Raw genomic sequence first — 13,281 nt, 5'->3', positions numbered from 1 at the left:
CTTCACACTGGGCAGATGGCCAGGGGGCTAGAGAATAGATGGCAGTGGATAGAAGGTCACTGGGAAGAAAAAGACTTTCAGGTATGGGACAGTGAAGCACAAGGTTAAATTGCTATAACCTGGCCTGAAACAAAACAAGGCCGTCTGTCCATCTGTCTCTCTGCTAGGTCAAATCAGAGTGCTAGGTCAAATCAGCACTCTGGGGGAGGAAGAATCCAAAGGAGGCTGGTCACAATGTTGAATGTCAAGCTGGGCACCAGAGCTGACCGCATTGTACAATCCTAGGCCTTACATTCCTCAAACCTGGAGTGCCAACTTCTGCCAATACCAGTGGAGAAACATAAGAAGGAGGGACAGGTGGCAAAATTCTGAGCTTTTAGCCAGAGCACTAATGGCCAGGTTCAGGTATCAGTTCCTTGCCTTTTCCCGAATCTCCATCCCTCTTTCACCTTAGCAAGCTTAAAAAATTCATGCTGTACTCTGGGGAGCTATCTATCCCAGCAGTCCATACAGTTTGTTTTCCTTATTCTAAATGGAAATAGCCACCCACCCACAACACCCCTGACCATTCAAAAGCATTAGGATATTAGGGCGTTTTAAAACTTCATAACCACATCTCTCCTAGTTTGGGTCAAACATTACCCATTAAGATATGTACTACCTCGTCCCACGCCCAGGGCCTCCAGGACAACTCAGGGGTATGAGACACACCTCCTACATGATACTGGTCAGAATGACCTTCAGGACTGCTATCTGTGAGCAATCAATCCATGCACCTACCTCCCACCATCACAGCTGGCCTTCTCAGATCCAGAACCTCAGGGGCAGAGTTACTTAAAGATGGAAGATCTTGTGGTTATGTCTCATACATCAGTATATCCCGAGATACTGCCCACTAGACAGATGCCCACTTTCTGTAGACCTGATGCTTTACAAGCAAAAACCATGCACAATGTGACTTTTCTTTGGAAAAGGACCCCATCTCCCATCTCCCTACCTCCCACCTCTTCCCTTGAAAGTCCCCATTCAGAAGTTTCTGCCTTCCACTCTTTGCCTCAAGCCACTGCTCTGAGAATTATTTCTGAATTTGAGAATCAAGCATTTCTCTTTCTCTCAACTCTAAACCTGAGTAGGGGCTGGGTGCCCAAGTTGAGGACCAAGAAAGAATAGTGCAGTTGATGAAGGAAGACTTGGCTAGTGCACAGATTTACTCTAGTCTCTAACATTTATACCCTGAAGTAGAAGAGCTTGAGGCTTTGGGGAGGACACCAGTTCCCACTGCCAAACAGTGACAGTTTGGGTGACACTTGTCTCCTTTAACTCAGTAAGCAGGAAGGGAAGGCCAGGGGCTGCAGCTGAAAGTCCAGGCCCAGTAGGAGGGTCATTATTGAGGCACACACAGCCAGCAGCCTCTCTTTGCCTTGCACTTAGCCGGCTCTCCCCCAGGACTCTGCTCACCTCCTCTGTGACTAGGGTCATCAGAACAGTTCTCTGGAGATGGGGATTCCATGTAGGGGAGAGGAGAGGCTCCTGTCTCTGTGGTGACTGGGCAGGAACTCCCCTCAGGGAGTCTGAAGAGGGTGGAAGAGGTCAGCCAGTCTACTGTAGGGAGGGGATCCCCAGGGTCCCCATACCAGGGGAGGCTCTTGCACTATGATGGAGACAGGGCTGGGGGAGGAGGTCAGGCAAGGTGGAGCTATAATTCCTCCAGCACCCTGGCTCCTCGCCTGTTTTCCTCAGATGAAATTCTCTACATCATCCTCTCCACTTTCAATCCCTCCCCTCTCCACCCCGCCCCGCCCTGTGCCCATCCTTGCTGGCCACTGGGTCCAAAGCCCAGGAGCCGCCTCCCCTTTTCTCCTCCCCTGCGGTTCTTCTGTTTTCCGTTGGCATCTGGCCGGGCAGAGCCGCCCTCCCCCCAGCTCTCCTCACTTCTCTTTGCTCCGCAGAGGTCTTGTTCCCTCTTCTCCTCCCCCACCAGCCCACCTCTGACCGAGGCGGAGGAGAGTGGAGGAGGATACATTCCTGTAGTCCCTTCACAGTCCGCCCTCCCTCCTCTGGGGACTTGAGGCTCGGAGCTGAGGCTCCCTTCCTGCTCTCCCTACGAAGTGCCCCCATGCCACCCCATTAACCATCAGCCTTTAAGAAGGCTGAGGTGCCCCCACAGCGCTGACCTACATAGCCTGGCCCTGGGCGGGAGGGGCTCTTCCCCAAGTCCCCTCATCCCTGGCCCCGCCTCTTTTCTCCCCTGACTCCCTTCCTTCCTCCTTCTACCTTTACAAACCAAAGGTTTGAGTTGTAGACTTGGGTAACGGAGCTAGGTACCCTACCCCACCCCAAATTGGGGGAAATCAATGTTCAGCCCAGGAAAGCTTTAGATTTTCCATGTGTCTTCCTCCCCAAACATCTTGATCCTTCCTTCTGCCCAACCTCCCCTCCACCTTCTTCCCCCTCTCCTGTCTGGGCGTCTTTTCCGATTCTGCCACCGCTAGGGATACAGCCAAACTGGGGCCCCCTCCGCCCTGTGTTGTTGTTTTGCTCCAAGGAGAAGCCCCCCTTCCCTTGCCCACGCCCCCCTCGGCAGCCTCACCCAGGCCCCCTTCCCTGCCCACTGGGAACTCGCCCGCGGGTGGTGGTGGTGGGGGGGGACGGGCGGGGGAGCAGAAATGTTTGCACACAGCAGTTTGGGGGATGGCTCTGGTCACCCAACCCCTACAGACATACATACACAAACAGCCGACACACGCCCTGACTGAAACAGCGACAAATCTCATTCCGCCCCCAACACACACTGACACAGACATACACACAGATACTGACACAGAAACGCAAAACCAGACACCAACACAGACGCGCACACCCAGACACACACACACACACACACACACACGCACACACGGACATCAACACCTCCAGACCCCGGGCTGCTCCTCATAGACATCAACCCCGAGATGCAAACCCCGGGCGCATACGCAGATGACACCCGACGGTGTACACGGGAGGGTGCACACGCCGGCACACCCCACGGTCCTCGGAGACAGGGATGCTCAGAGACAGACACAAGGGTATTACAGCGGCTGGCGACTTCAATCCCCCGGTTCCAAACAAAGCCAACAGGCTCCCAATCCGAACCCGGGCTTCGGGTCAGTCCCCACCTCCCCTGGCGCCGCCCCCTCCCACACTCACCGTCCTGGGAGAGGTTGGCCCCGCCGGGCGCCCAGCAGCAGGCGAGGAGCAGGAGCAGGGCCAGGGCGGAGGGGGCCCCCATCGCGCTTCCCGGCCGGCTCCCTGGCTGGGCGCTGGCGATCGTGGGTCTCCAGGGACTGGGGCTGGGGAGGGGGCCGACAACGTCGCTGGTCGAAAGGGCGCCCCCCGAGCCGCTGCCAAGCCCGGGGCCGAGGCGGGGACCGGGAGGGAGCCGGCGCTGCTGCAGTCGCGGGGATTAAATAGGGCGCTCGGAGCAAACCATTCGGTTGGAGGTGGAGGGGGGGTGACGGGGGGCTGGGCTGGTCGCGGGGGGGCCAGGCTGCCGCATTCCCCATTCCCCCCGCCTCCCACACCCCCTCCGTGCATTGGTGGTGCCTTCCATCTTCTCCCCCGGGAGCTCCGCCAGCCCTGCTCGGGTGTGGAGCAGAGGGAGGGAGCTGGCTCAGCAGTGGGACCCTGGGCACGCACCCCTCTTAGTCTTGGGGTGGAGGGAGGGGAGTCAGGCAGGGAGGTGGGCCAGCTGGCGGGAGCGGCCACTGCAGGCCTGGGCAAGGGCGTGCCCACTAGCCTGAGGTCCTCCAGCCCCGCCTTCTCCTTTCGCACTGGGGATCCCCCCAAATCCCGGGCTCCCCCTATCTATACTGTGCCCAGGGTTAACTCTCCCTTGTGGGTAACTAGTTACCATCCCCATTCTCTTAAACACAAACATCCCTTGTTCTTACCCAAGAGCTTCTAGTTATTTGTTCAGCAACAATTTGTGGCCCCAGCTCCAAAAACATCTTCTGGGAGATTCCCAGGCCATGAGTGTCAACGTCTCCTACAAATGCCAGTCAAGGAAATTACGTTCCAAAAAACATGATTTCATCTGAGACTGTCGTCCAACAAAGCAGCATAAACCAACTCAGTATTTTCTCCCTTAACTCAATTACACCCCTTTATTCCCAGCCCTTGCCCTCAGTGTTTTTCTTCTTTCTTAATCTTTCAGAAGATCTGTTGATCCTTCTCAAGTTTTAGTTAGTGAGATGCCTGCGTGAATGTCTGATCCACAGACCCTCTTAAGGACCCAGTGCATCTGTGACTAATGCAGCTCTTGTCCCCTAGACCAGAGACAAGATGAATGAGAGAGGCAGGGTGTTTGCACTTGCTCAGAGTCCCTGGTGTTTGCTGTTCTTTGTGAGAGAGGATCTCTAGAGGAGTTTTGGTACATCTTAGAAAAAGGATCTGTCTGAGTTAGTTTTGTTGAAACTTAGCTTTTGGGAGTTAGATTTCTAAGTTTTAGGATCCTGGAATCAAATAATTTCAGGTATGTTAAGAGTTCTTAGGAAATATCTGATCTAACTCCTTAAGTATACTGGTATAACAGAGACCCGAAGGAGGTTAACTGACCTATTCAGGGTTAAGCTGAGAGTTAATAAAAGATGCAGGTGCTGGCTAGGATATGGAACAATATGTTATTACAGTGTCTTCCAATCCTGTGAGGCCAGTATTTTGTCCCTAGATGAGGGATTTGGGTGCCTGTTTTCTAACTCCTGGATCAGTTCTCTTTCACTACTGATCACTGTGCCTCCTTGGGCTCATCTTTAATGTTTGAGTAGTCTTTCCTTTTCCAAGATAAGGTATGCTAACTTTCTGTGATGTAGTTAATGCCTCTGTCATACCAGAACTCAGAGTCAAGGATGTAGAAAGCACTTTGGAACCAGTAAAGTCCCATCTACATAAAGGACTGTCAATGAGGGAGAAGCAGACAGGGAATATTCTCTGGATAGTCAGGATGCAGCTCTCCTGTCTTTCTCTTGCTGTTTCTAGAGTATATGGTTTCTGGAGAACATCGCTGCCTGCCTCTGCAACATTTCTTGAGTGCTTAGGTAGTTGTTATTATTTCTTGCAGGATGAACTTGCCTGACTTGATTTACTCAGTGACTTCGAGCTATTCTGCCTCCCTGGGTTTCTGGGCCACATTGGAGTCTCTGAGAAGTGAAGATGGAGGAGGTGGTGTTGTAGGGGGATGCAGAGATCTGGGTGCAAAAGAAAGGGGCTGGGAGTGGGGCATGGGGAGAGAAAAGGGGAAGATCAGATTTTTTCTGACAGAGGTGGGACCAGGTTGGCAGGAGGTTTAGTCCTTGAGACAGAGGAGAGAGAGTGTGTGTTTGTGTGTGTGTGTGTGTGTGTGTGTGTGTGTGTGTGTGTGTTTGTGTGTGTGTGTATGGGGGGTGGGGGTTACGGAAGGAATCAGCTTCAGTGGGAGAGGATCCAGCTGTTCTAGTTAAAGGCTCCCAATGCATAAAGAAGGTTGTCTTTGGAGCTGGAAGAAAACTTAGAGATCATCTAAGTGGGCTTAAGAGAGGGGACAGGGTAATGGGGGCGGGGGTGAGAGTGGAGATGAGTGAGAAGGAGAGGGGAGGATGTGGGATTAAGTCCCTGGGTCCTCTAATTAATTGCCTTTTCCATCTGCTGCTCCTCAGTGATCTCCTTCTGCCTGTCCCTCCTTAATTCTCTGATGGCTGCTGGTCGGGCCCCACCCTTTACTGTAAAGGCATGGGAGGAGTACCAAGGGTGGGAGAAAGGAAGGAAGCTGTTTTGGAGAGAAAAGTATTAAGGTTAGCAAATGAGACTCTGGAATGCTCTTTTCCTACTGGCTCCTCTTCCCTTTTCTGCACCATCAGCATCATTTTGGCAGCAGTTTAGGTCTTGGGAATAGGAAGAAGTCATTGGCTTTTAGAATCTTAGAGTAAAAGAGTATTAGAGTTGTAAAGGGCCTTACAGATGATCAAATTAATAATAGTACTTGAACAGATGAGGAAAATGAAACTCAGAAGCTAAGTGACTTTCAGGGTTCATAGAGCTAAAGAGGAAAGGACTTAACCAGTATCGGATTGGGGAGTTGGAAGGATAAGGATCTCATTCCCAGTATTTTAGAGCAATGCCCCATTTGAGGAATTCCTCATTCTTACCTATGTCTGAATGGACAGGTAGTTTCTCCATGAGCTACTTACTCCTTCCTCATTTAAGTAACTCCTTGAGGATCATCATTTTAGTGCTCTTTCCACCTGTGCCCCAGGCACCTTCTCACTTCTCCCTCCCTCCCCATGAAGAAAGATTAGCCCACAAGAAAAGTAAAAGCATCCATGTTGGATTGGGATCTCTATGGTCACTCCCTGCTCTAAAATGCTCTGACATGCACAAAGTCTGGAGTAGGTTGCCTGTGGGATTTCAGAACTGGCAGCCACAGTGAAAATTGTGGGGAGCAGGGAAGGGGAGTGAAGAGAAGGAAGGGCTGGCTGGTTTGGCCTCCTGGATGCCCCTGTCCACTCAGCAACAGCCTGGGTAGCTGGGGGTGTGGAATGTGGTGCTGGCACCAGTGCTGGGCTGGACACAGCTGTGTGGGCCCTGGGCATTCCTTTCCCCACGCTGCTGCCCTGCTCAGGAGGGGAGAGGGAAGGAACTCAGCCTGCGTGGGGGGCGGAAATTTACATATTCGTCTGGGGGAAGGGATGGAAGCACCTGGAGGGGAAAATCTCAGAGGACTTGGCTCAATATCCATTCAGATTCTGCATCACGCTCTAACCCTGCTCCAGCTCCGATTTTCCCATTACCAGTGAATTCTACGTAGGTTTCCACATTGCTTTCTTCTTCAGCTTTCCACCCAACTAATCCAGTACTCCTCATGCTGCTTCTCACTTCTATTATCCAGTTTTAATTAACACCATCCTTAATAATAACCTCCGTATGCATTTTAATTCTAACCTTAATTGAATTCTAATTTCAATCCTAACCCTAATCTGTTACAGACTTTAACTACTCATCTGAATGCCAACCCCAATTTAATTGCCAGTTTTAACCCGCATCTTCTTGCTAACCAGTTTAAAGCCAACCACCAGGAAAGCAACTTGCACATAGTAAAAAATTATCACAAGTTGCATTTCTTTCTTTTTTTGGGGGGGGGGGTGGAGGTACTGGAGATTGAACTCAGGGGCACTCGACCACTGAGCCACATTCCCATCCCTGTTTTTTATTATTTTTTTTAATGAATTTTAACATTTTATTTCTTAGTTTTCGGCAGACACAACATCTTTCTTTGTATGTGGTGCTGAGGATCCAACCCGGGCCGCGCGCATGCTAGACGGGCGCGCTACCGCTTGAGCCACATCCCCAGCCCCCCTGTTTTGTATTTTATGGAGAGACAGAGTCTCACTGAGTTGCTTAGTGCTTCCCTTTTGCTGAGGCTGGCTTTGAACTTGTGATCTTCCTGCCTCAGCCTCCCGAGCGGCTGGGATTACAGGCAGGCATGAGCCACCTCTCCAGCCTAGGTTCCATTTCTTTTTTTTTTTTTTTAGTTATTGGCGGACACAGCATCTTTGTTTTTTTTTTTTTTTTATGTGGTGCTGAGGATCGAACCCGGGCCGCACGCATGCCAGGCGAGCGTGCTACTGCTTGAGCCACATCCCCAGCCCTAGGTTTCATTTCTTGAGAAACCATCATGTGCAGTACTTTGTGCTGGGTGCTTCACATATACAGTAGTATCTCATTTTAGTACCTCAAAGGACACTGATGTGATTGTGATTCTAACCTCCCTTCCCAATACTAGGAAACAAAGGAATAACACGATTATATAATTTGTAAATAGTGGATCCAGATTCAGGCCTGCTTGACCAGAGCAGCTGTGGTCACTCCTCTTTCTGTTAAGAAATACTTTTTGATTTGGCTTTGTTTTCATTTTAAATGGTACATTATAATTTTACATAACAGTGGGAATCACTGTTACATATATGTACATGAGCACCACATAATTTAATTGCGTTCTCCTGTACCCGTCGCCCTTCCCTGAATTCCTCTAAAATCCTAAATAATACTGACTGGGATGATTTCTAAAATGATTTCTAAAATTCTGAGTTTCTTAAAAGCTTATCGTGATTAGCTTCGTTTTTTTAAAAAATAAATAGTAGCACCAAATAGAAACCAGCTCCCCAAAACAAACTTGTCCCAAATCTCCCTGCCCAGAGACCCTATTGACACTTTAACACATTAAGGTAATTTATGGGTAAAGTTAAAATATTCAAACTGTAGAAAGAAACAAACTGCAGAGAAAAGCCTCCTCTCCTTCCCAGAGTAGCCATATTGCACAACCCCAGGGGGCATCCTTCTAATTGGAGTTATGGCGCAGCAGCAGTGCCTCCCACAGCTTTCCAGAAAAGCAGACCAAGTCAAGGTAAATATCTACCAAATTAAATCACCCTGTGTGTGTGTATAACTTAGGCATGAAAATCACCAGACACTTTGAATTTATAATTAGCAAAAACTTTTAGAGGCCAGACTCGCTACAAAGCCCCTTACACTTCTCACCATATGCACAAGCCCTGTCTGTGGTATTCATTATCCCTTTTATGGAGGAGGACAGTGAGGTTTGGAGAAGTGAGATGACTGACCCAGGAGCACAAAGATGAAGGATGAGAGACCTTGGCTTCAAATGCAGATTTGTTTAAAAAAATACTTAGCCTCAAATCCTTAACCTTTCCACCTACCCAGGAAGGCTTTTAGCAGGAGGCCCTCTGGGCGTGGTTCTGAAATCGAGAAGGGGAGTTGCTTGATATTGGACAGGAGGATGACTTGGAAGACTGTAGATGGACTCAGATGGCTATAGGAGGAGACAAGGCAAGGAGGGAGGGAGGTGGATAACTGCATTTCACAGGGAAAGGAGGAAAAGGTGAGAGAGTAAGAGTGGAACAGAATAAATGTGAGCAGAGACCAGGCAAATTTTTTGTGATAACTTCAAGCAAAAACAAAATCATGTAATAAATATGTGTGTCACTATTGCTTCAGCTACAGGCTGATTGATGTATTGTGGAAAGACAGTAGACACATATAATCATCTGCAAACAAAAATGCGCATTTTCAGTTACATGGAAATCCGTAACCTCTCCCATAAAACATCTCCATATTCCCTAACTTGCACTCGGCGCTCCAGCAATAGCAAATGGCTTGTAATTTCCCGAACATACTGTGTTGTTTCATGCCTCAGTGTCTTTGCACATACTATTTCCTATACTGGGATTGCCCATCTCATTAGATTGGGTGAAAATTGTGCTTGTGTTTATCCATCCAAACTTTGATTAGCTTTTGCTGTCTCTGTGAAGCCTTCTACCTAGAGGTAATCACTTCTTGCTAAGTGCTACCACTGTATTGAATATGCACCTCCACTCTTACACATTTTTGTGTGTCGCAATGATCTGTCCACTTTTTCTTCTCTAACTGTGCACATTTTAAGGGCAGAAATGATATTTCATGAATCTCATTATTCTCAGTGCTCAGTGTAGATAGTAAAAAAAAATAGTAGATTCTCAGTTAATTCTGGATTAAGATGAAATGTTTATAAAGGCTTAATCAACTTTTTTCCATAAACACATACATGCGTGTGTGTAACCACACTTCACCGGTGTACTCCGTGCAGGTAGGTATGCATTTGATCGCAGAAATACATGCTGTGTAAGATAAAGTGATTGATTCTAATACACATATACAATATTTTCATCCACTTACTCAAGATACATTTTGTAATTCTTGGAATTGACCTGAGCATATCACAGCCTTTTACATCACTTCACTTTGTGGAAAGTGTTTATCATTGGAAGATAGCTTTTAATTTTGAAAATAGCCACATATCTTTCAAATCCGAGCTTTATGCATAAGTTCGTATTCATACTGGGAAATACAAAAATAAGATTTTTCTGCAAAGTGATAGTAATAGATTATAGTTTGACTTAGATGTTGGTTCTTCAGGTGGTTCCCAAAGAGGTATTCTAGAAAATTTCTGGGTAGAAACATTCTGGTCTATTTGTAAGTATAAATGAAGTCAAATAAGAATTTCCTCATTTTATAATCATGCCTGGTGAGCAAACTTGGTGCGTATAAGAACAGAGCTCCCTAATCATTCATTCATTTATTTATGGTTTACTTTCTATGTGTCATGCTGAATGCTAGTTGAAATTGATTGGTGGCTTGACCTGATTATTGTTTTTCTCAGCCTACAAAAGATATCTTATTAACTTTCAGATTTTAATTTTTTAAATTACAAAATAAAAGACTCAATGGATTCTCTTATCCCATCCCTAGTTCCCACATTTTGGGGCCTCATTTTCTCTGTGAGAGTTAAGGACAGGATAATATTCAAGGATGCAAATACTTGATAATTAAAACCAATCTGATAGTAATGCTTTGCCTTTCAGAAAAAATAAAGTGGGAGTGGATGTTAAAAACGCTATGAGAAAATTTCTATGTCTGGTGCTAGTGACTTGAGAGTACAACGATGAGTAAGTAATGAAACCTACTTGCAAGGAACTCATAGTCCAGTGGGGAAGATAGGTTTGCAAGCACAGAATTACTATACCATGTGAAAAATGCTACCGTAAAATTTTCCATGGGGCACAGTGGGAGCAGAGAAGAGGTAGAGATTAAATTTATGGAAAACTTTAAGATTAGGAGTTGTCCAGGTATAAAAGGAAATGCAAGACCTTGTGAAAGAGGGAACAGTATATGCAGAAACAGCAAAGAAGGAAACCACATAGTTGTGGCTGGACTGAAGGGAATTCGTGCTAGAGATTGCTCTTTATTCTGCAGACAAGGAGGCATTGAAGGGTTTAAGCAGAGAAATGTCAGGGCCAGATTTGCATTTTAGAGCGATAACTCTGGCAGTGGTGGATGGATGGATGGGAGGATACACATCATTTGATGCAGAAGCCTGATCCTTCTGGGGACCACAAATTCAGTGCCATGATGTTGACTAGGACCCACTGAGTGTCGTCCTGTCTTGGATTCTATGGGTAGAGAGAGCACGCAGGACACTGTTATAGGACCCCGACACCAATACATGATGTAGACATTGCTGTCAAGGAAGAGGGTAGAGGCCAGTTGAATGGGAGGGAGAGAGAAGCAAGCCTAAATAAGAGACAGACAATGGAGGTTCCACTTCACTCTCTGAGCTCTTGGACTTTCTGGTGATAAGGAGCTTTGTAGGCTCAAACAACAAGCACTACAAACAGGGAAGTGAATGTGTGTGTGTGTGTGTTTATAAAACATTTCATTCATGCATAAGTTTCCTATTTTGTGCATGGATTTATTCATTCAGCATTTACAGGGTGCCTACAATGTGCCTGACGCTTTGCGTATGCTGTATTACTTAGTATTTATGCAGGGCCCTGCAACTTGCAGGTAGTATTTATAGATGAGGAAAATGAAGCCAGGGAAGTTTGGTAACTTCCTTTAAGTCAGTATGAATTGGCGAAGCTGAGATCTTAATTTAAGTGTGTCTCTAAACTCTCTGGTCCTTCCCATCTGGGCTCCATGAAAAGAGTTACCTGGGGGTACCTGTTAAAAAGCACACAGACACCTAGAGTATTCCTGTTTCATATGCTAATAAAGAAGATTCCTGATTGGAATGCCAACAAGTGTTCCCAGGTGATTCCTACACCCTGAGGATCTCAGAAAACAACTCAACTTCAGCCTGTATCTTCTGACCAAGAGCTCGTGGAGGGAACCCTGTGTGTAAATACTCTTAAGAACACAATTGCGTTAAGGTTCCAAATTAGGGCTGGGGTTGTGGCTTAATGGTAGAGTGCTTGCCTCTCACATGTGAGACCCTGGGTTTGAACTTCAGCACCACATAAAAATAGATTAAATAAAGGTATTGTGTCCAATTACAACTAAAAAAAAATTAAAAAATAAAAAAGTTCCGAATTAAAAAACCACCATTGAGTCATTCAACAAGTTTTCTTGACTATTCATCTCTGATGATTCCTAACATTGTAAAAGTCTGCTTAATCTGCTTTCCTGTTTTTTTTTTTTTTTAATATCTTCAGCCTGCCATGCACCTGTCTACCCCAAACAAGTGCACTGGTTGATCAGAGTTGGAACGCTTCTCCTCTGCCCTAGGCTGAGCTGTTCTTGCTTTTGCATATCAGCTTCAATTTCACTTTCTCAGAGAGCCCTGCCCATTCCATAGTAACTCATTTTTAAAAATATATTCCTTTTTCTAATAAATATAAGCTCCACGGGAAAAGAAACTCTGTCTGCTTTGATCAAAGGTATATTGCCAGAAACTTAAAGGATATTACACATTAAAAAAAATGCCTGCCACATAACAGGTTCTTATTAAATACTGGTTGAATGGATGCATGAAAGAATCCGCTACTCATCACCATCTTTGGAGAAGAGTGTTCAAATTCTTTGATTTTTACAGCTTGATTTTATAATTGAGAAGTCTTGTCTAAGGTCCAAAGTAAACCTCCGAGTGCCATTTAAGGCTTTTCCCTCTGGTTCGTGAAAGAAGACATCCCATTCTGTTTACTAGCCACTATATAATGTCCCTCTAGGGGCCTTCAGACTGTTATTAAATTGTATCTCAACCTCTTATACATTAGGTAAAACGTCCCAATCCTTAACCTTCGGCCGGTTCCTTTGTCATTTCAGTACTTCTTGTGTGATCCTTTTCTTTTACATAGTTGGGTTCAGGACAGGTCCCAGTAGATAAGTGAGGCTGATGGTTATACGTTGAACACAACATGGTATTCCAGTCCCTCTTGTATGTTTCTTGCTATTCTTTATTTTTAAACTGTCCTCTCTGGCTAACTTATGGTAGGTCGTGGTCCATTTGAGTCCTAAGATCTCTTCAGGACCCCCAAATTCTAGAGCTTGCTGCTTCTAGAAGAGTTAATTCCTCATCAGATGATGCCTGTTGAAGTTTTCCACCAGAGCTTCTGTGTGTGCTAGTGCCTGTGTGCACATAAGGATGATGGTTATTCCTACAATTACACTAGAAATAAAAGGGAATACATTGAAGGCGTTCTTGCTGCCTTTATGTGAAACCATAGATAGCTTTCTGTGGATCCTGAAGGCCTAAAAATGACTTGTGTGTCCAACTCTAAAAAAGTTAACCGGGTTTTGGGCCCGTTTGAAGGAGACACTTCTGACTTAATGGAGAAGTGTGGATTTTGATGTTGGACTTGCCTGAGAGTTAAATACCAGCAGTGCCATTTTGAGATCCGTCTTTTCATTGGATAAGATTAGATTTTAATTATTGCCTAT

The 13,281-nt window shown here is 46.3% G+C and overlaps 1 protein-coding gene across 2 annotated transcripts in view; it reads right to left on the bottom strand.

The window, feature by feature from the left end:
• CADM3 (cell adhesion molecule 3) overlaps positions 1-3,438 on the bottom strand; it is a 30,426-nt gene extending 26,988 nt beyond the window's left edge. Inside the window, exon 1 of one of the 2 annotated variants that reach the window (XM_081308602.1) lies at positions 3,187-3,438. In XM_081308602.1, coding sequence (XP_081164728.1) covers positions 3,187-3,268 — 82 coding nt within the window. In that variant the 5' untranslated portion in view covers positions 3,269-3,438. The remainder of the gene's footprint in view (positions 1-3,186) is intronic. The other variant, XM_081308603.1, reaches the window with a different exon arrangement.
• Positions 3,439-13,281: the final 9,843 nt, after the last annotated feature.

Source organism: Spermophilus citellus, assembly GCF_964194105.1.
Source record: "Spermophilus citellus genome assembly, chromosome: 9".
Classification (NCBI taxonomy): domain Eukaryota; kingdom Metazoa; phylum Chordata; class Mammalia; order Rodentia; family Sciuridae; genus Spermophilus; species Spermophilus citellus.
Note: the sequence above shows the minus strand (reverse complement) of the source record. Positions and strands in the feature narration are given on the sequence as shown.